Raw genomic sequence first — 21362 nt, forward strand, 5'->3', positions numbered from 1 at the left:
TTAATCTAAAAAGTCTTTTAAAGCAGAATATCATAAACAATAAATAAATAACACGTGTTCTTAGATATTTTAATTTAAAATATAAATATTTTTTAGTTGCCAATTATTTAATGTAGGAACGAGGCCTTTTCTACCTCTTCAGTAAACGTCTGCTTATAGACCTCTATCTTTATACAAATTACATGCATTACATTACACAGTTGTGAAACAGGTACAAAATTCTTGTAGATTTTTAGTATATTTCCCCAAATCTTTTAGAACTGTTTTGTCCACAATTAAATAACCAATACCTTAAAAAAATAAATAAATAAAAAGGTAACACACTTTTATCTAGACTTTCTATTCAACTTGGTTTTCACAGAAACCAACTCTTCACACATACATGTCATCAGTTCATGTAATCATGATAAAGAGTTCAGCTGGCATCATCAGTTTGGTAAGTATTAGTTTCCTAGAGCTGCAATAACAAATCACAACTAACTGGGTGGCTTAAATCAACAGAAATTTATTCTCCCACAGTTCTGGCACTTAGAAGTCCAAAATCAAGGTGCAAGCAGGCCATGCTCCCTCTGAAGGCTCTAAGGAAGAATCTTTCCAATCCTTCCTTGACTCACCCAGTTTCTGGTGGCCCCAGGTCTTCCCTGGCTTGTAGCAGCATAACTCCAATTTCTGTCTGTCTTCATATGGTCATTTTTTCTGTAAGTTCTCTGTCTCTTATGAGGATACTCTCATTTAGGACCCACCCACATTCAATGTGAGCTTATCTCAATACTTATCTGAATTCCATCTGCAAAGACTATTTCCAAGTAAGATCACATTCTGAGCTTCTGGGTGGACATGACTTGTTGGGGAATATTCAGTATCATTCAATAATAATATTATTCAACCCACTATGACAAACTCAACTAACCCTTGATAAACGTATTTTGCAGCAAGTGGAAATCGAAGTGAAGGGTGTGCCAGACAGAAGCCTGCTAACTGAAAGTCCGCAGCTTGCTCTAGCCATCAAACTGTTTGCTTTTTCAAGGAAATGGAGAGCATCAGTTAATCTAGTGAGTTGGTTAAATGGAGATTACTTAAAACAGCTTCTACTTTTCTCCTTCAAACATGTATACATGTGTTTATTACTGTGCATGTATATATATATACATATGTGTGTATATATACGTGTGTGTATATATACACATATATGTATATATGTATGTATATATGTATATGTATACTGTATATGTATGTGTATGTATATGTACATATGTATATGTATACATGTATATATATGTATATATACACACACACATATATATGTATATATGTACTTCATATGACCATTTATTTATTTCGAAGTTAAGGAAGATTTTTATCTAATGAGATCTTTTACTTACAAAATTGAAATGAACAGAAGGGAAAACATCTGCCCTTGTTTTCTGTTGTCTTAATTTATATTTGAATAGCCTCACCTTTTAGAGTAATTGTGTTGCTTCAATATGGCACTCATAAGAAAATGAGACAGAATCTTATTAAAGTGATATCCATATTTCGAATGATATCAATATCTAGATTATTCAGTCTAACAACCTACTTTGGTTTACCTTCAATATCTCTCTAGTCAATTAAATAAAAATCAAAAGTTACTGACATTCAAACAAGGCGATTTTGTACCTATTAATAACTCTGGGAAAAGGACTGGGGGGATAAAAACTATTGGCTTAAAATAGGTAATGAGAGATCTTATTTTTAATTATCTTTACTGGAATTCTTGCCATCTAGCCCATAGATAATTCTAATTTACTGGAATAGTTTTAAATCCTTGTTATGAGTCCCAGTTGTTCATTTCACATATAAGCAAGACATACCTTAAATAAATTTAAATTGCAGCTCTCATATTTTCATATATTATGTCTGGTTATTAGCACTGCATTTTATCAGTGCCGCTGAATACTGAGCTGTATTTTCTCATTTATTTATTTTTTATTCTCATCCCCTACTCCCTCCCCTTCGGCAACCATCAGCTTATATTTTGGGGTCTGTTTCTTTTTTGCTTTCTTCATTAATTTTCTTATTTTAGATTCCACCTACAAGTGAGCTCATCCAGTATTTGTCTTTCTCTGTCTGATTTATTTCACTTAGCATAATACCCTCTAGCTTAATCCATGTTGTCGTAAATGGCAAGATTTCATTCTTTTTATGGCTAAACAATACTCCATTGTGTGTGTATACCATATCTTCTCTACCCATTGATTTATTGATAGACTTCTAGGTTGCTTCCATATCTTGGCTATTACTAGTAATGATGCAGTGAACATACGGGTGCATATATCTTTTCAAATTAGTGTTTTTATTTTCTTCAGATAAATACCCAGAAGTGGAATTGCTGGATCATATGGCAGCTCTTTTTTAAATTTTTTGAAGAGTCTCCATACAGTTTTCCATAGTGGCTGTACCAATTTACAATCTCACCAACAGTGTACAGGAGTTCCCTTTTTTTCCACATCCACTTCAGCTTTTGTTATTTGTCGATTATTGATGATGCCCATTCTGACAGGTGTGAGGTGATAACTAATTGTGATTTTAATTCTCATTTCTCTGATGATTGATGATGTTGAGCATCTTTTCATGTTTTTTGGCCATCTGTATGTCCTCTTGGGAGAAATTTCTATTCAGATCCTCTGCCCATTTTTTAATTGGACTGTTTATTTATTTATTTTTTTGGTGTTACATTGTATAAGTCCTTCATATATTTTGGATATTAACCTCTTATCAGATCTATCATTTGCAAATATTTTCTCCTATTCAATAGGCTGTCTTTACGTTTTGTTGATGGTTTGTATTTTGTCATTTAGCTCCATAATAGCTACTTATTAACTATATCCTATATCTAATTATAATTTTCTTAAATATTTCCACTTTTCTCCTTTATGTTCAATGTGTAAATAAAGGTGGACAGGGTAAGAATTTAAGAATTTAAGTGGTTGACAGATTTTAATCTCAAAAATACTTTTTTCAAACAAACAATGACCCTACTTTTAGATTCTATAACACTGTTTTTTCGAGTTTGTTTGGGTTTTTTCCTTTTTTTTTTTTTTTTTTTTGCTGTTTCTTAGTCTGGTGTTTGGGATCATGTTAATCTGTCCACACAGTGTATCTCTAATAAAATATTAATAGAGATTTAGAACTATTATAGTATTTATTCATGTAAATACTTTGGCATGGTTTCAAAAATTTGAAATTCAACAATGAGTAATTTTTTTTAAGTTTCTCAGTTTAGCATGGTCTTAGGAACTAAATATGAATAGTGTTTTATTTCACTCTCTATTTGAAGCTTTTTTGTTTGTTTGTTTTTTCAGAAACAATGAGGTATCCACATTTGATTAATGTGACAAAATGGAAGCTGTAACACTTCAAATAAAGATCTGGCCATATTGAACATCTTTTGTTGAAGTTAATCAACAGTTAATTAGTGTTTCTTTAAAGTTACATCAAAATTAGTATTATTTTTGCTTCATTATTTTGCTTTATCCTTAGGGAAGATCTAAATTGATTTCCTAATTTTCAACTAGGTTTTCAACTTTAGCTTGCTTGAAGGCAAATACAGGAAGCAAATTTATTAAATTCAATTGGAACTCAAATTAGCCCACCTACTAAAATAGGCCCAAACCTCCAATCCCATACCCCTTCTTCACCCCCAAAAAAATCTGGATGAATATGTACTAAAATGTTAATAGTGGTGATCTGAACAGTGATTTTATCTTTGAGTATTTCTGTATGTTTTAAAATATCTACAGTGAACATGTCAGTTTTATTACCAAGAAGAAAAAAGACAATTTTTTTTATGAAAACACAATTACTACAAGCACTGGAAATATATTAGGTCAAATTTATTATATGCCTACCACTTGTATTACTCTGCTAGGGTTGCCATAACAAAATACTGCCAACTGGGTGACAGTAATTTTTTTTCTCACAGTTCTGGAGGCTCAAAGTCCAAGGTGTCATCAGGTTTGGGTGCTCCTGAGGCCTCTCTTGAGGCCTCCTTGGCTTGCAGATGGCCTGTCTTCTCACTGTCTCCTTACAGGGCCTTTCCTCTGTAGGCTTGCATCCCTAATATCTGTTCCCCTTCTTACAAGGACACCAGTCATACTGGATTAGGGCCCCACCCTTAGATTTCATTTAACCTTAATGATCTCTTTATAAAGCTCTATCTCCAAAGACAGTCAGATTGGGGCTTCAACATATGAATTTGGCAGGAGGTACCATTTAGTCCTTAATGCCACCAATTCCTAGTTACTCTAAAATACAAATTTCCACCTCTGAATCACACGTGGAATTAAATTCAAGGGAAGAGATTTCAGTAGCAAATGTAGGGAAGGGAAAAATATTCCCCTACCCTTCTATAGGTTCTTCCAGCCGGTTTAATCAAATTGACATGAGGCAGATAAACAAGAGAAGATAATCAAACTAATTACATACGTATGTGTGGGAACCCCACATACATGAGAGAGTCAGAGACCCCACATACAGGAGAGGTTCAAAGACCAAAAGTTGAAATGAGGTTGATACGGCATTCTGAGCTAAGGTTGAGGTAATAATGTGCCTTTGGGCTTCAGAGGGGAGGAAGGTCATTCACAGGACGATAAGAAAATCAGATGTTCAGTAATTACACGTTTGCCCTGTCCTATACATAGGGCACAAAAAGTTATTTCTAGTGATAACTCTTATTATGGGCAAGGCCCCAAATTTAAATTCTTTAAGGGAGAGGTAAAAGTTTCTCATGAGCCTATAAGGTCTTGATTACTTTCAGTTCAAAATAATTCACAATGTCAAAGTGACACATCTTGGGAAGGCCTGTTCTGAACCCCTTCACAAAGTGCACTGGTGAGTTAAAACAGTTACATGCGTAATTTAGGGAAAAAATTAGGGAGTAAGAGGGGAAAAGGGCTGCATTGCCTAAACAATTATTTGACTTTTCTTGACCTGTTTTACATTTGTTTTCTCTATGTGCTACAATTATAGACACCTGATATCTTCTTATCTGAGATGTAACTGCAGCATCAACCACCCTGTTGCACATTACATCACATTAGTTAGTGCCAAAGCCCAGCCCCATTTACAGGGCATCTGATGAGAGGTTAGATGTGGCAGTTCTACCGTGATTCCATTTTGGACCTTCAAAGTGGTCCAATGAAGTGGCTGTCCATGTCCCAGTAGTTTAACCTGAAATGAAAAACACACACAAATGTCTCCAAATGTATCTCTTGGACTCACCTACTTTATTGAGAGGAAGTGGTTGACATTTTTTACAAAGCATTGTAAACAGAAGATCCATTTTTTACTTAGTAGTCACAAATTGTTTCAACCCTTGCTCAGAAGATCCATTTTTTACTTAGTAGGCTCAGATTGTTTTAACCCTTCATCAAAGAGTGCATACATCTGTCTTGCTCCTATATTCTTGCTCCTAAATTATTCTCAAATAAGCACGTGCAGGAGTTGGGAGAGAAGACTTGTAAAGGTTGAATAAAGTGTCCGACTAGAGAAAATGCTGAATAAAGGATCAGGGAAAATGACTCTGGAACCAATCTGCCCAAATTAAGTTCTCACACAGAATGTTTAGAGAAAGGCATCCCTCCCTTATCCAGCCAGACTTCCTTCCCAGATTTTCCAATAACCTCCACTAATCCACTATCTGTAATTGTGACTAATTTTTACTGTAATTGTTTTATATCTATAGTCTTATACTAAATGAATGTAAATAAGTAGTTTTCTACATATCTATAAACCAGAAAACTTTGCTTACCATTAGAGCAATATAAACACAAAACCTATGAACTTTTTTTTTTTTTTGGCTTTTCATTTTTTTCTTTTTTCTTTCTTTTTTTTACCATGAACTTTTATGTAACAGTATAAATGAAGGCCAAACAGAAGGTTGATAAAATACAAAGATAATGTTATACCCAGGCCACTAAGCTGTCATTAAACATAAGATTTGAACTCCATCTTCTTTTCTGCCTGATCAGCCACAAGCATTAGAAATAAAATATGAAAAGATGATGCAAAGAGAATCATATGGACAATTCACCTCCAAGGAAATTGTCAGTATCTTAAAAATAAGCTATAAAATACATCAAAATGAACTCAGTGCCAGACCTTCTGGTTACAACTATTAGATTAACCTATAACTTTCTCCAAATTTTCTACGAACTTAAAATAGTAGGCCCATGACATCTTACTTTTATTCAAATGTATTCTGGGGTGGGATGTCAAGGGAAAAATCCAAATTCCAGTTTTATGAAAAGAATCATTTTGGTTACATATGGTGAATTTGAACAATACAGAATGATTGTGAAGAAGAATATTTTACATTGATACGCATGGAGATAATGCAGCGGTTTTGTAAGTTTAGTTTTCTGAGAAATAAAATTTTCAAAGGTTTCGGCCAAAGATTGCCATTAATGCAGCTCATTTTAAAATAACTCTCAATGAGTAGTAAGAGGAATACATCTAAGGCTCCCCTTGAAGTTAAAATTTATGTTTTCATCAGGATGCTCTAGTCAACAATTGAAAGGCACAAGAAAGATAAAATTCCCTCTTACCTCTGTTGACCCCAGAGTAGCTTTGGGTTGGCCAAGAATCAGCTGTCCTGTTGTGGGCCATTTGAGAAACATGGCATAGACCAAGTTTTCTTCAGGTTTAGATGTGTACCTGTTTACAAGGGGGAAAAAAAGCATAGTGATATTTCTCATTTATGGGTCAGATCTGGAATTATTTACAGAGATCCTTGCATTTGGTAAATATTTACCAATGTCTTCATTAATACAGGGAATGAAAAATAGCCCTGTGGTAATGTAAATAGCACCCAAAAGGGATCCCAATTCCACTGAGTGTGGAGGGGGGTTCCCCACACCACAAAATAATTCTCAGACATGATCTGTAGGTCCTACAATTCCGTTCAATTTTGACACTCTCTACCTGGAGATAGTGTCAGATTCCACAGGTTAAGGGCTCAGTCCTAGAAGACTCACCAGTCCTCCTACTTCAGATGCCAGTCACAAGTCCGGGTAGTCACCTGGGCTTCTGACCCACAGGCTATATAGGTCAGAGGTTCCAAAGACCCCCTCCTTGGGTTCAACTGATTTGCTAAAGCAATTCACAGAACTCTCAGAAACATTTTACTTACTGGATTACCAGTTTATTCTAAAAGGGTATAACTCAGGAACAAGCCAGATGGAAGACCTGCATAGAGCAAGGTACAGGAAAAGGTGAGGAGCTTCCATGCCCTCTCCAGATGTGCCCCTCTCTAGGCTTCTCCACCAACCTGGAAGCTCTCTAAACCCTGTCATTTCGGGTTTTTATGGAACCTTCGTTATATAGGTATGATTGATTAAATCATTGGCCATTGATGATTGACTCAACCTACAGCCTCTCTTCCCTCCCTGGAGGTGGGGAGGGAGGGACTGAAAGTTTCAAACCTCTAATAATGAGATTTGGGTCTCCTGGCAACCAGCCCCCATCCTTTGGTGCTGGTCCAAAAGTCGTCTCATTAACATAACAAAAGACACCATTATAGCTCTCTTCAGTTAGGAAATCCTCAGTTTTAGGAGCTCTGTAGCAGAAATATATTTATCATAAATAACAATATCACAGCACCTTCCTCCCCTACTTCCCCAGGACTAAAAAGAATTTCTTGGAACAAAGATTTTTCTAGTACTATGCCTCATCAGACTGTTCTCAGTTGAAATAGGACGGGAGTATGAGTGAAGGGGGTAAGATGCAAGAATAGATGACTTTCCACCTGCTGATTCAAATCTCCATATTCCTCATTCAGCAGACACATGTACATATGTCAACACTGAGCCAAGTACTGTGCTTGGTGCTAGGGATACAGTAGAAAACCAGACACCTAGTTCTTTTTCTTATGGAGCTTAGACTAGAGTGAGGAAGACAGACATTAAATAATCACATAAATAATGTAAAAGTGTGAGTTTTGATAAGTACTATGAAGGACAAGAAAATGGAGAGATTTTAACACAGGGATCTCTTTAGATTAGATCATCAGTAAGAAGCTTCTCCAAGAAAATGACAGAGCTTACACTGTAGTAGGAAAAATTGGAATGAGCAAATAAATATATGTCAGGTGATGATTAAGAGCTATGGAGAAAATTGGAGGCAGGTAAGAAGGATGGAGCATGCTAGGTTGGAAAGGAGTGATCTGGGGTATTATTTTAAATAGAAGAGTCAGGGAAAACCTCTTTAAGGAGGTGGCATTGTGGAAATCTGGAAAACGTGAGGAAAAGTCATATGAGTATCTGAAGAAGAGAGACTGACAAGCAGAGAAGTCCTAATGCAAGGGTGTGCTTGGCCTGTTGATAGGACAGCAAGGAGGGCAGGGCAGTTGGAGGGGAAGTGAGGGACAGACAAGCCCACAGAGCCAACAAAGAGCCAGTTTTCACAGGACCTTGTAAGCCTCAATGAGGAAAGCCTGGCTTTTTCTCTATGCCTGGAAGCCACTGGAGGAATTTGAGTATGGCAGTGACATAACCTGATTTATTACTTAAAAGGTTTTGTTGCAGATAAATGAGTGGGGCAAGGATGATAAGATAAGCCAAGAAACTGGAATAATCCAGAGAAGAGACAACGGAGACAAAAAGGAGGGTTGCCACAGAGATGAGAACTGGTCAGATTCTGGCTATGTTTCAAACATAAACGTATTTGCTGATGGGTTGTCTGTGGGATGTAAAAGAAAGGGACGCTAAAGACACCAAAGTTTTTGGCCTGACAACCATTTAAATGGATGAAGCTCCCATTCAGTAAGGATGAGCAAGGTGGTGGGTGGAGTAAATTTAGAGCACAATTTAAAAATCAGGATCAACGTTTTGGACATAAGAGGTGTATGATGCTTATACTTCCAAGTGGAGATGTTGACTAGGAAGTGAATATAGGAATCTGGAGTTGAAGAAAAGATGTGTCTGCATTTAGACACATTGGTATGGCACTTAAAGCCATGAAAATGGATGGAATCACTTGGAGAATGAAGATAAACAGAGAATAGAAGTCGAAGGACTAAGTCTCAGGGCACTTCAAGATTTAGAGGTTGAGAACCTGAGGTAGAGACAGCAAAGCAAACTTAGAGCCAACAGCCACGAAGAAGAGGAGGAGAGACAGCAATCAAAGGAAGCAAATGCTGCCATAAGCTCAGAAAAATAAGGTCTGGGAACTGATCCTGGATTTGGCAAGGGAGAGATTATTACAGGCTTTGATAACAGTGACATTGGAGAGTGGGGGGCCGAGGCCTTACTACAGGGAAGAACTGGAGCAAGAAATTGGAGACAGCAAGTGAAAACAATTCTTTTATCATGTTTTACAATAAAGGAAATGAGAGAAAATGGGAAGGTGACTGAAAACCTAAGGAGAGTCAAAAGAGGACTTTTTTAAGATGAAAGAAATAACATATTTGTATATGATGGAAAAATATCTAATAAAGAGAGAAAACTGAGGATGAGAAAACAGAGAGAACTGCTAAAACAGTGTCTTTGAGTGAATAGTGTGTGATGGGATCCATCACATAGGACTCGGCCTTAAAGCCAAAAGTGAATTTACTTGACGTGTGTGTGTGTGTGTGTGTGTGTGTGTGTGTGTGTGTGTGTGTCTCGGCCTTAAAGCCAAAAGTGAATTTACTTGACGTGTGTGTGTGTGTGTGTGTGTGTGTGTGTGTGTGTGTGTGTCTGCCCAGGGGCTGGCATGGAATTAGAGCTGAATTTACTCAAAGTAGAGATTTTAATGAGTATGACAGAGAGAGAATTAAGGAGTTTGCAATGGAGTAACGGGCTACGGAATCTAACCTTGATAAGGAAGAAGAAAAGATACAGAGGATAAGACAGGAGGGACAGATGATACGTGATGGGATCAAAGATGGTGTGATCAATGGATTACAGATCCCTTTGGAAGCTGAAGTGCTATGTGGAATGAGCTAAAATAGAAGAGGCAGTAGTGGAATGCTGTAAGTTGAGATCATGGAAGGAGTGCAATCGCTGGTAATTCAGGTCTAAGGTACGACCAAAAGAAGAGGTAGCAAAAATAGAATGGACAAGATCCCTAGAAAAGAAGAGGTGCAGGAATTGAGGGCCAGCACATTAAAACTGTAAATACAGACATTAAATGGCTGAAAATCATGTTAAGAGTAGTTCAGGGGACAGGGACAGTGAGCCAGGGCTAAAATCTCAAAGGATTTTAAGGATGTACCCAGGAGTCTATTGTGTATGAAAACGGGATTCTATGGAAAGTAACCTGCAGGATAATCTGATCATAGGTCAGGGTGGGTAGTCACGCCTCAGGCATATAACTTTTTTAGTAAAAGGTTTACCTTTGCCTTAAGCAAGCCCCGTCCATCGCTTGTGTGCATTTAGGTTAACATACCTTTGAAATAAGCGTGACCACGCTCAAGAGAGCACATAATGTTAACTACCCTGGAACCCAATCCCCACTTTGCTTTCTCCCACCTTCATGTAATCTTCTCTATGTTCCCTCCTGAATTTCAAATGCATAAAAGAAACTGCCAAACTTTCCGTCTCAGGAGCATTTGAAATCTTGCTGCCCAGCATTTGTCATCAGTTTTGGCTCAAATAAACTCATAATTCTCTACAGTTTTGGGCGTTTCTTACATCAACACTGTACATGACTGGTACTAGGAGGGGAAGCATATATGATGAAACCAAGGGCAAAAGAGTTCTAAACAGTAAGGAGGGCAGAGCAGGGCCACCTGAGGTTGGTGACACTGGTAGGAGCCACACACAAGACTTTATAAGCTTTGTTAAATATCTTGGTTTTTAGCTTTACTTATTGAAAGAAAACTTAATGGAATGATGGTTAATAATTGTGACGTCCCAGATCAGACACCCTCAAAGACAAATATAAGCAGAGAAAAAGATTCCAAAACCAATTTAAACTAGCTTCTGTGAAATGAAGGCTCAGTACTGAGTTCTTATTATGGCTGCTCCCAAACCCAACATTCTAAAATTCTATAATTAGCTGCTTCTGTCTACATGACTTTATTTTCCTCAATAAGCTGACAATATTTTTAAGTCATAAATCAAGTGAGATCAAAGAACATTTAGTCTAATCGTTTGCTTTATATTTGATCAGGCTATAATCACTTTAGTAGCAACACATGGTAAATTTTCAGAGCTTCACTCATACTACCCTTATTTATATATGTTAAGACCCAACATCAGAAGCCATCATATCTGCAGAGTCTGATTCAGGCACTCACTGGCACACAGAACCTTCCAAAGCTCAGACAAAAATCTGAGGCAAGGCCTTTAAAGAATACCATAAAAAGAAAAATTAGCAAGTTAAGATAATTAATTTTACAGAAATTTCAGGTTTAGATTTATTTGAATAATATGAACAAGTTACTATTTTTAATCAATTAAAATAATGCTGTTATTTGAGCTGATTTTTAGTATTTTTTTCTGCCCTCTGGCACCTCTTGCTTGCTAATATGATGTGATACAACATCTGCAAAAGTTAGAATTTACTTAACTGATTTAACAGACGTCTCACTCGTGGATTAACCACTCAGCATTTTTTACTTTTCTGAATGGCTTACAACTTTTATGAGAGCTGACTACTCACTATAAATTGTCCACCATTAGGAGGTATCTAAAAATGATTTAGGCTCAATTCACTAAACAAAAAGTGTTCAAGAACATGCTGATTTCTTTCCTTCCTTCTCTTTACAATAAATAAAGTTCGGAAAGTGTTTTGTAGAGATAGGCCTTCATCCAATTTCCGTTTTTATCCTACTTCTCTCTTTATATATATACTCAGAGAAATTTTAAATGCCTTCCTCTATCAGATCGTACCTGGTAACGAGTAACGTACCATACATCTGGGGTGACAGTGTCATTCTGGGATCTCCAAGGAATGGTTTCGTAAACGGCTTCTCCATTGACTTTTAGCCAGGTCCCCATTTGCCTTAATCGCTCCTCAAAAATTGGAGGAATGGTGCCATCTTGTGTGGGCCCAATATTCATCAAAAGATTGCCTCCACATGAAACTGTTTGCACCAGTTGCTAAACAATTAAGAATAAACGTCATTTTTAGAGAGATAAAACAATTGCTTTGTGAGAGTGTTAATATGTTGTATGTATGGACTTACACATGCGTATGTAGTCACTCGCTAGGAAAACAAACATGGAAGACTGAATAACGTCCTGTGTTTATAGGCCATTGAGCTACACACATTATAAAGTATAATCCTCACCCACCCACACTATTAAGAATATTACCATAGTAGTTACTAGACATTTTAGGGTACCTTCACCAATTCTTCGATTGTAAGGTAGTCAGAGATTCCAGCATTCCTCCTATAGCCCCAGGAAAACTTGTCTATTGTCATGCAGTTTTCCCATTTATGTGCCAAAAGATGTCCTGGGTTATAACGATCACTGCAGGTATAGTAGCCGCCATGCTTACAGATACTGCCAGCTCCCCAACGGTCATTGGTGACTACCGTGTCCCGAACTGGGCTGAAATGAAAAGGATACATATTATAAACAAAAAGTAAAATTTTTTGACACAAAAGGACATATCACTGAAAAGAGAGCTGACTGAAATCCACTCCTAAAAATTCGCTGTCACTTAATACAATGCAAAGCTCCTGGTTTTGAAGTCAAACAAACCTGGGTGGGTTGCAATCCTGTCTGTCCCTTTCCAAGCACACTGTCCTAGAGCAAGTTACCTAAACTAACTCCTCCGAATAATCAATTTCCTCATATAGTATTTGAACAGAAGTTATATAAAACACCTAGCCCAGTGTCCAGCCACACAGCACTTCTAAGAGTATTGTACTATTATTTGAAGCTTCCCCAGTTCCCATATTGTGAATGAGAGCCAAAACTGAATTTACAATCAAGATGTTTTCTCACCTATGACTGAATAATCTCATACATACATTCTAGCCACTTTATTTCTCTTCCAGTTGTGCCTAGTATTGAAAAACAGTCTCAGAAAAGTTGACTGTTGCCATCATGGAATTCGCTGTGGCATGAAATATCCCCACAGCATTATTGATCCTGGCAGGTGGGACCTCCTGCACCTCTCTACTTAGAGGGGACAGTTTTGATTCACAAATTTTGAAGTGGATGGCTCGCTCCCAGTCTTTTCGTTGGAAGGAGTACCTGGAAGAACTGCTGTTATAAATATCAAGAGCTCTCCAGAGTATTTGGATGTGCACCGTTTGTGAGCCCAGGGAACACAAGCAGACCACTCCCTGGCTTCCTAGCACAATACCGAGTACCTTCTGGTTACAAATATAAATTGGTTCCATATAGTTCAAGCCTAATAGAGGAGCTCAATCAGAACTCCCTGTTCTAATGAGACAGGTGAAACATGCAGTAGGAGAGAAGAGGAAAAGGTGAGAATGCTGACGATGACGGAAAAAAGAGACAGAGAAGGGGACACTGAGTAGGCAGCAAAGGCTATCAAAGAGTAAGAGAATAAAAAGGAGTAATCAGAGAAATCGAAAAGCACACAATCAGAAATAGAGTTCTCCCAGAATAGATTAAAATAGGGACCCACAAAATGAATATCTTCAAAATTGGATTCTATGATTTTTAGTCTGATTTCAAAATCAGACTATTGAGTTGTATTTGACTCCTGATTTGAAACTCTTGATTATTTTGAGTAAATACTGGCATGCCTAATAAGCATTATTTATGATTTCCTCCCCCCTACCACACATGAGCCTGAAAGGAACTATTTCGAGAAGCGAGGGCATGAAAATGTTATCCATGTTTTCAGAACCTCGAAGGTCACTACAGCAATCTAATCGCATACACGCCTTTCATTGTACAGCCAAGCTAAGAAGCCTGTGCTGTTCCAGTAGCAATCGGGCGCTCCTCCGTCACCATCTGACCACAGGACCTCGGGCCGGTACTTAGTCACCAACTCATAGAGCTCAGGCAGCATCTTAGACACTGGAAATTGTCGCTTCTGGAATGAGCTGGATTGATCGTCAAGGAAGAGCGGATGGAACCACTCAAAAAGGGAATAGTACAGTCCGAAACGCAGGTCGGTGCTGGTCCGAACGGCTACCTCAAGTTCCTTGACAATGTCCCTCACGGGCCCCAAATCCACAGCGTTCCAGTTCCACGAGTACTCGGAGCCCCACAAGGTGAAGCCTGCACAAGGATAGGAAAAACCTGGGTAAGTGTATGGATTGGTTGTAGTAAATACCTGTCCGAACGCCACAACAGAGGTGATCGTAGGTGCGATATGTAAGTAACTGCTTCTACAAACAACTTGTATGGCAACTTTTTTCATAGTAGCAATTCTGCTTTTATACAAGAAGCAAATGAGAATTTCAAGAACCGAGGTTTGTAAAAGTAACTCTCAGGGCACCCATAGGGTCTTCACAGTCTGATCTAGCTTCTGGGTTTTCCCTCTTAGAATATATGCTTCTTGAGGAACAGCACGTCTGCAGTGTTGTCTGCAATATCCCCCACCAACTGCTAGCACTGGGTCTGACACAAAATCAACAATCAACATTAGCAGACCACATTGGAGATTAAAGTACATTCCCTGGTTTTAGGATTATTTGTTTTATTACAGTGTGATTTTTACAGCACTGGTGATCCATGTGTCTCAGTAAATCTCCTTTAGTCTCAGTATTCGTTTCACAAGGGGTGGGGGATGGGGTGGGTATGACCCTATTGCTCAGTAGTTCTGTACTTTAAAATACTATGCCCACCATTTGTAATCTCCTCCTATTGTAGAGTCATAAGCTTAGGTGTTGCTCTTTCAATTACCCACCAACTAAATGGTCGAGAAAAAGAATGTCTGCCATTAGACAAGGACTTTGAAATAATTCGTATTTTAAAAGGAATTGGCATTTAGATGGCTGATGGTTCTATGTAAAAATATTAGAAGCGATATATAAACTGAAATACTTAAGAAATCATATAAAAGCCTCAAAATTTTTAGTTAGTGCCTAGGAACATAGGTAGGTTGTTATTACCCCACTGAAATCTAAGGGAATCTTTGAGAATAGTCACGTACATAAGGCACTTTTGGTGAAACTCTTGACTCTTGTAACTTAGGACACGTCTAAGGTGGACACACTGTTTAGATGCATTGTTTAAGACGCCTTTAAAAGAACTCACACTTGTTCCAAAGATGTCTGTGGTAAGCTTCAATGCAAGTGTGGATGTTTAGAGTCTTATTCAAAATGTTTCAGCATGACAGGCCCTCATGTTGGGCCGTGCTAAAATCACGTGGGTGTTCAGTTCAGCTTTACAACCATAAACTCACACAGCGGTCTTCCTGCCTAACCAAGTGCAGCAGGGTCTTTTCCACAAGCAATGAAAACATCTGACAACATGGGTCCTCGGAAAGTTTATAAACATGAGCTTCATCATCTGTCCTCACAGAATGATTGAGAGTTGTTTTGTTCTTTTAATAAGCTCACTATGTAATACTTTGTGCCATACAGCTTGGAGAAGTTCCTAGAGCAGGAAATCAACACGTTCACAAACAAATACAATTCATAAATATTCATCTAAACAGGAGAAACATCTATAGGAGAAAATCATTAAGCTAGTAGAATGTGGCCAAAGGGGACAATATTCTAAGATAATTCCAGATTTGTGGTTTTGGTTCTTCCCTCACCCCTGAAGAAAACAATGAGGCAAAATTTCTTACGCCAAGGCAAAGATGTCAAACAGAGAAAACTGTCAGATCACTTAACAGGAAGTTAAGACAATAATGATTTGTTGATGCAAAATGGTAATGGATGGAAATGATGCTGTGAATGTAGGATCAAAGTGATGGTTAACTTTATGCATCAACTTGACTAGGCCACAGAGTGCCAAGATATTTGGTTAAACATTATTCTTGGTATGTTCATGAGGGTATTTCTGCATGAGATAAACATTTGAATAGGTAGGCTGTATAAAACAGATTGCCCTCCCCAATGTGGTGGGCCTCATCCAATCTGTTGAAGGCCTGAATAGAATAAAAAACAGAGTAATAAAGAATTATTTCTCTCTACCTGTCTTTGAGCTAAGACGTTGGTTTTCTCCTACCTTTGGACTCAGACTTGGACTAAACCTACACCATCTGCTCTCCTGGTTCTCAGGCCTGCAGACTCAGACTGGAACTATACCATCGGCTCTCCTGGGTCTGGACTTCTCAGCCTCCATAACGGCGTGAGTCAATTTCTTATAATAAATCTCTTTATGTCTATTATACTTCCTTTGGGTTCTGTTTCTCCGAAGAGCCCTGACTAATACAATCACTCTGTTCCCTTCTAGATAGTCTTCCACCATCTCTGATATTGCTGAGTACCATTACAGTTCCATAATCCTTTTCCTGTTAGGTGATCTGTGTCACTTTCATCACTAGCAATTGTCCACCATTTTGCCATGTAAGAGTTGGCCAAAAACATACCCATGTATGTCGGTAAAGATGCAAGACTACAGTGGCATAATGCCCATGGTACCCAAGATGTTACAGAGGTGGAATGAAAGGAAAGAGTGCAATTCTAATTATAAACTTTGACCTGCAACCCACATCCCACTTCAAATAACTTTACTCAAATTTTTGAAATGTGGTTAAATATGCATATAACAAAATGTGATCCTTTTTAAAAATTCTTTTTCTCTGTTATGTGGAGGGTATGATTTTCTGCATACTTAATGCCTCTTAATTGAGTGGAATATATGATCCCTTAAATTATAAGCAAAAGCAGTAACCACTTATGGTTATCCTAAGAGAAAACTCTGAGTTCACGTGGATGACCTTGCTTTAGTTTTTTTCTTCCAAAAGAACTACTTTACATTCGATCACCATTGTCAGTGTTTGCAAATGTTGCATTTACTTACCTTCATGATGTTTGGAAGTTAAGACAACATATTTGGCACCAGAAGCCTGAAAAATATCTGCCCACTGGCTCGCATTAAAAAACTTTGCTGTAAATAGTGGCCCAAAATCTTCATATTTGAAACCAGGAGGGTAATTATTTTCCATAAAGTCCACAAACTTTTGTATCTTTTCCTTTTGCCAATACCACCTAAGGGGAGGAACAGAAACAGAATACATAGAAACATTTGAAATAATTGCGCCAGCTCCCTTTACTAATTCCCCCTTACTCAAATATTACCCAGATTCTCTTTCTCATTTCACCTAAGTTCAACATTGCCTTAAAGAAAGCTTGTGTAAAACCAAACTATTCTCACTTCCATCTCTGTGTCCGTGAAATCCACTCAGCTCGTAAACTGGAACATTCTAGACAACCCAGCCACCCATTCGTTATTAATTCCCCACTTTTAAATTGCAGCATATAGTAAGTATCTTTGTAATGTAAGTGCTGAAGACTTCCCAGGGAAGATGGGTGCCTAAAATATAACATGGATCCGCTAGCAGAGAACAAGTGGAGGAAGAGGCAACAGTAAAATTAAGAAGACGCTGTTACTGTCATATACTGACTCAACCTCCAAGGATTACTTGTTACATGCATTTATTCTGAGCAACAGGGGCGTAAACTTCCTAAGCAAGCCTTCATGAGGAAAACAGTATCAGAAAACGATATACACTGTAGAGAAATACAGCAGTAACTAGGCCCCATCTCTGACCCATGTTCTACTTCTTCCACCACCACACCTTTCATAGGAGTCTTTCTATAGAATGAGCAATCCCTAATCAGCACCACCTCCCCAAAGATGACCAGGAGGTGCTTCCTGCTGAGAAGACTTCACTGAAGATATATGACACAGGCACTGTGTTTGCCTGCTCAAAAGTCAGATACATAATTTCCCAGCTTCCACTGCAACTTGGATATAGACACATCGTGACCCATGCTGGCCAATGGAATTTAAGGGGAAGCCAACTTCAGGGAATGGGTTCCTCGCTAATAAGAAAAACCAGCCTTCCTGTCTTTTTGGGCAAGGTTGTGTGAAGTGATGCCTGGCCACCATCATACGAGTATGACCATGAAGGAACAAGTCAACAGGCTGAGGATGACAGAGCGAGCCTATGTCTTTGATTTCATCAATGAGCCAACTACCTCTAAATTTGACAATAAGCCCCTATTATTCCATGTTTTATTTGGATTTTCTATACCTTGAAGTGTAAGTATTCTAATTGATCTATGACACATTTTTACCTTTTCAGTCGAATTACAAAAAAGAAACTGGGACAGTCATAAAGTTGAAAAAGAATAAGGAATTTTTTCTACTTTGTCCTAGGCCAGTCTAATTTGAAGCTTCATTCTCTATATTGTCTAGAGCCACTTTTCAAATTTCATACTAATGTATGTGAAAAGAGGCACTTAAACAGTCGGTCATTTATATTTGCCTTTGAACTGCATTCAGGACAGTCAGATATACTCGTCACCACTGCAGACTGCCCACGAGGCATTAGGGTGGGGAGCAGAGGTTTAGAAAGGACACGGAGGGAAACCATAGATAATGAAGGAAATGTTCACAGGGTTCGTGCACTTCCAGACCATTAGGAATATACTCTGTTTTGTTTGAGAAGTATCTTTATTGTTCTAGGTCACCACAACCACCTGTGTTCATTTGTAGAAAATGAAAAGTTAACCATCACAAAGAATAAAATTACTTAAAACTAGGTGTTTTTGGCAGAGCGCTAGTCTCAATTAACAAATGTCAAATCCTCTTCCAGCACCAAATGTATATTTACCTAATCTTCAGGGCTGAACAAAATGGTAGCTTAAAATATAATGTATTATATTTAATAAAAGAAAAAAAATCTGTTAATTTATGTACCTAGCTAATCTGAAACGTTTCAAAACTAACCTTAAAATGCCTTAGAGCACAAAACTTGCAAAGAGAGATTTATAACATCCTGAAATAAATATGTTTGCCAACACATGGTATGGGAAGAAAGAATCCCTTGTTTTACCATAAGTTGATTTCAAAAGTCAACGAATAGTCCTCCAGAGCTGACGCAACTGTCTTGATTTAATAAGAGACATTAGTGGTTGCAGAAAGTCAATCTCATTATAGCAATGGTAGAATGTATACTATGTATTGTTAATACAATGTAGAGTTTACAATATACTCTATATTGTATCTATTATATATAATATACATTAAATTTGATGTATACTATATAATATATATAATATAAAGTAGATTTAAGTAACTCATTGTTTATTTTTATTTTACTTAGGAATATGTGTGTATGCATATATATGTATATAGTATATGTGTATGCATGTATATACATATATGCATACACACACATGTACTATATACACACACATGTATATTTGATTACATGTCTATCTTGAGGAATTTAGTACCTGGAGTATTTAATCAGGAAAGGTGTATGAAACACTTCAAAGTTGTAAGAGATTACATGCACATTTTTACAGGTTTCAAGGTAAAGTCCAAAGAGCAATTTTTTTGTGCAGCACCTTACTTGTAGTAGGCTATTAATAAATAAGATTCGTTTTATTAGGGTAACATTCAGAACTTTCTTTAAAAAATTCCTAGAGGCACACATGGTAACATTTTAACATTAAAGAGCCAGTGCAGCTCAACTGAACAGACGTCTCACATACCCATGAATTTCTGTTTTAACCATACTTCATGGCGGAACGACTGAATATTGGCAGGTAGCAGATAGGACATCGAGTCTGAGTATTGAGTTTAGGCTCAGGCTTCACCCCACATAGTTTGACCCTGCACAAGTCAATTGGTTTCTGCTGGTTGAGTCGTGTGACGGTTATACTGTAGTGTGACAGCTACAACTTGGTAAGTGCAACCAACTATCCAGAAGCTGAGAAGCCAAAGCCCCATTAAGTGTCTGACAACTGCAGTCACACGGAGGGAAAAGTCAATGTTCATCTAGGATGAACCCGTTACACAATAAGTTATACATTTAACAACCGGAAATTCTAAACGCGGTTAAAACAGCGTGGGAGGCGAAAGTGACAAGTGAGCAAAACAAGGAGCCGGAGGCGGTGGGCCGGGTCGTGACTGGAGCCCGGGGGACAGAGGCTGTGTCAGAGGGTGCGGAGGGAGGCGCACTCACCAGAACCATTCGCTCCCGAAACTGGGCACGGAGAACACGCCCCAGTGGATGAAGATGCCGAACTTGGCCTGGTCGAACCAAGCGGGCAGCTGTCGGCGGTCCAGGGACTCCCAGGTGGGTTCGAACCGCGCGGCGCCACCGGCGGGACACTGCGTGGGCAGCAGCAGCAGCAGCAGCAGCAGCAGCAGCGGCGGCGGCAGCACCAGCGGCGGGCGCCGGAGCGCGAGCCCTGGCAGCTCCCGGGGCAGCATGTCCGGCGCCGACCCCGGCCCTGTACACGCTCGCGTCCTTCCGCGTCTCCCGCTACGTATGCTCCGCCACTGTCACCTGACTAAGCTGTCTGGTAGAAAGGCACCCTCCCGCGCTGGGGTGGGAGTGGCCGCTGTGGGGCGCTGCAGCTGAATGCCCAGGCCGGCTGCAGGGCCCCCTCGCATAACTACGGGAGCAGGGTAACACCCCTGCGCCAGCCCGGTGGCTGCCTGCCGTCGCTACGGCTCCGGGTTAGGCTGTCCATCTGGGGCGGCGATGAATCTGGTTCTGAGACCTGTGGGAGAGCCTCTCTCCTCTAGCTGCACGACCATTGCAAAAACCTCCCGAGAGGGCAACCTGGGGTGGCACCGCGGAGGCTAAGGCGAGAACCTCAAGTGGGTCATCCAGTCCTTTCCAAGCTGGAGGCACGGAAAGCAACCCAGATCACCCTGGGCTTCTGGGTGCCTGAGTCTGTATCAAGCGAAATTCCAGGCGTTTCCAATTCAAATTGGGGCCCCAGTTTGCATTTCTAACGAAGTCCTACTTGTTGCTGTTTCTGGTCCAGGCACTAAACTGAGAACTACTGCGTTAGAAACCAAGGTGAAACCAGTGGGATGAACGTTTGAGAAATCTGAAGACTTGGGAAAGGAAACCAGAAACGGAATGATCCATCAAGGGACATCATCAAAGCTCATGTCTCCCCCTCTTATGCTTTCAAAGTAAAGCCAGAATCCCCACCCCCTCTGCTCCTACATAACCCCTTCGTCCTTCAATGGGCCAGTTCAGATGTCACCTCCTCCCAGCTTTCTGTCACCACCTTCCCTCCCAGATGGTCTACTTACTCCCTCCAGTGTGTTTCTATTAACATCTTAGTCCAACCTCTAATACAAGATTCCAGAGATTGTCTTGTATTAGTAGGAAGATAGAGCGCTCTTTTCTCAGTAGGCATGAGCTTCCTGAGGACAGGATGGCGACCTTCATTTCTGTAGCCCCTGCATTTAAAGCAGAGCCCGGCACCAAGCAGCAGCGCTCAAAGCATGTCTGTTGAAGCCCTTCACTGA

The 21362-nt window shown here is 39.1% G+C and overlaps 1 protein-coding gene across 1 annotated transcript; it reads right to left on the reverse strand.

The window, feature by feature from the left end:
* Positions 1-2764: 2764 nt before the first annotated feature.
* On the reverse strand, positions 2765-20394 carry FUCA2 (alpha-L-fucosidase 2). The gene is made up of 7 exons (XM_033097024.1): positions 20053-20394; positions 16875-17062; positions 13835-14174; positions 12311-12521; positions 11875-12065; positions 6588-6696; positions 2765-5211 (listed from the first exon to the last, which is right to left on the reverse strand). The coding sequence occupies exons 1-7, from the start codon at positions 20301-20303 to the stop codon at positions 5068-5070; spliced, it is 1434 nt and encodes a 477-aa protein (XP_032952915.1). The 5' UTR covers positions 20304-20394; the 3' UTR covers positions 2765-5067.
* Positions 20395-21362: the final 968 nt, after the last annotated feature.

The sequence above is a fragment of the Rhinolophus ferrumequinum genome, chromosome 3 (assembly GCF_004115265.2).
Source record: "Rhinolophus ferrumequinum isolate MPI-CBG mRhiFer1 chromosome 3, mRhiFer1_v1.p, whole genome shotgun sequence".
Taxonomy (NCBI): domain Eukaryota; kingdom Metazoa; phylum Chordata; class Mammalia; order Chiroptera; family Rhinolophidae; genus Rhinolophus; species Rhinolophus ferrumequinum.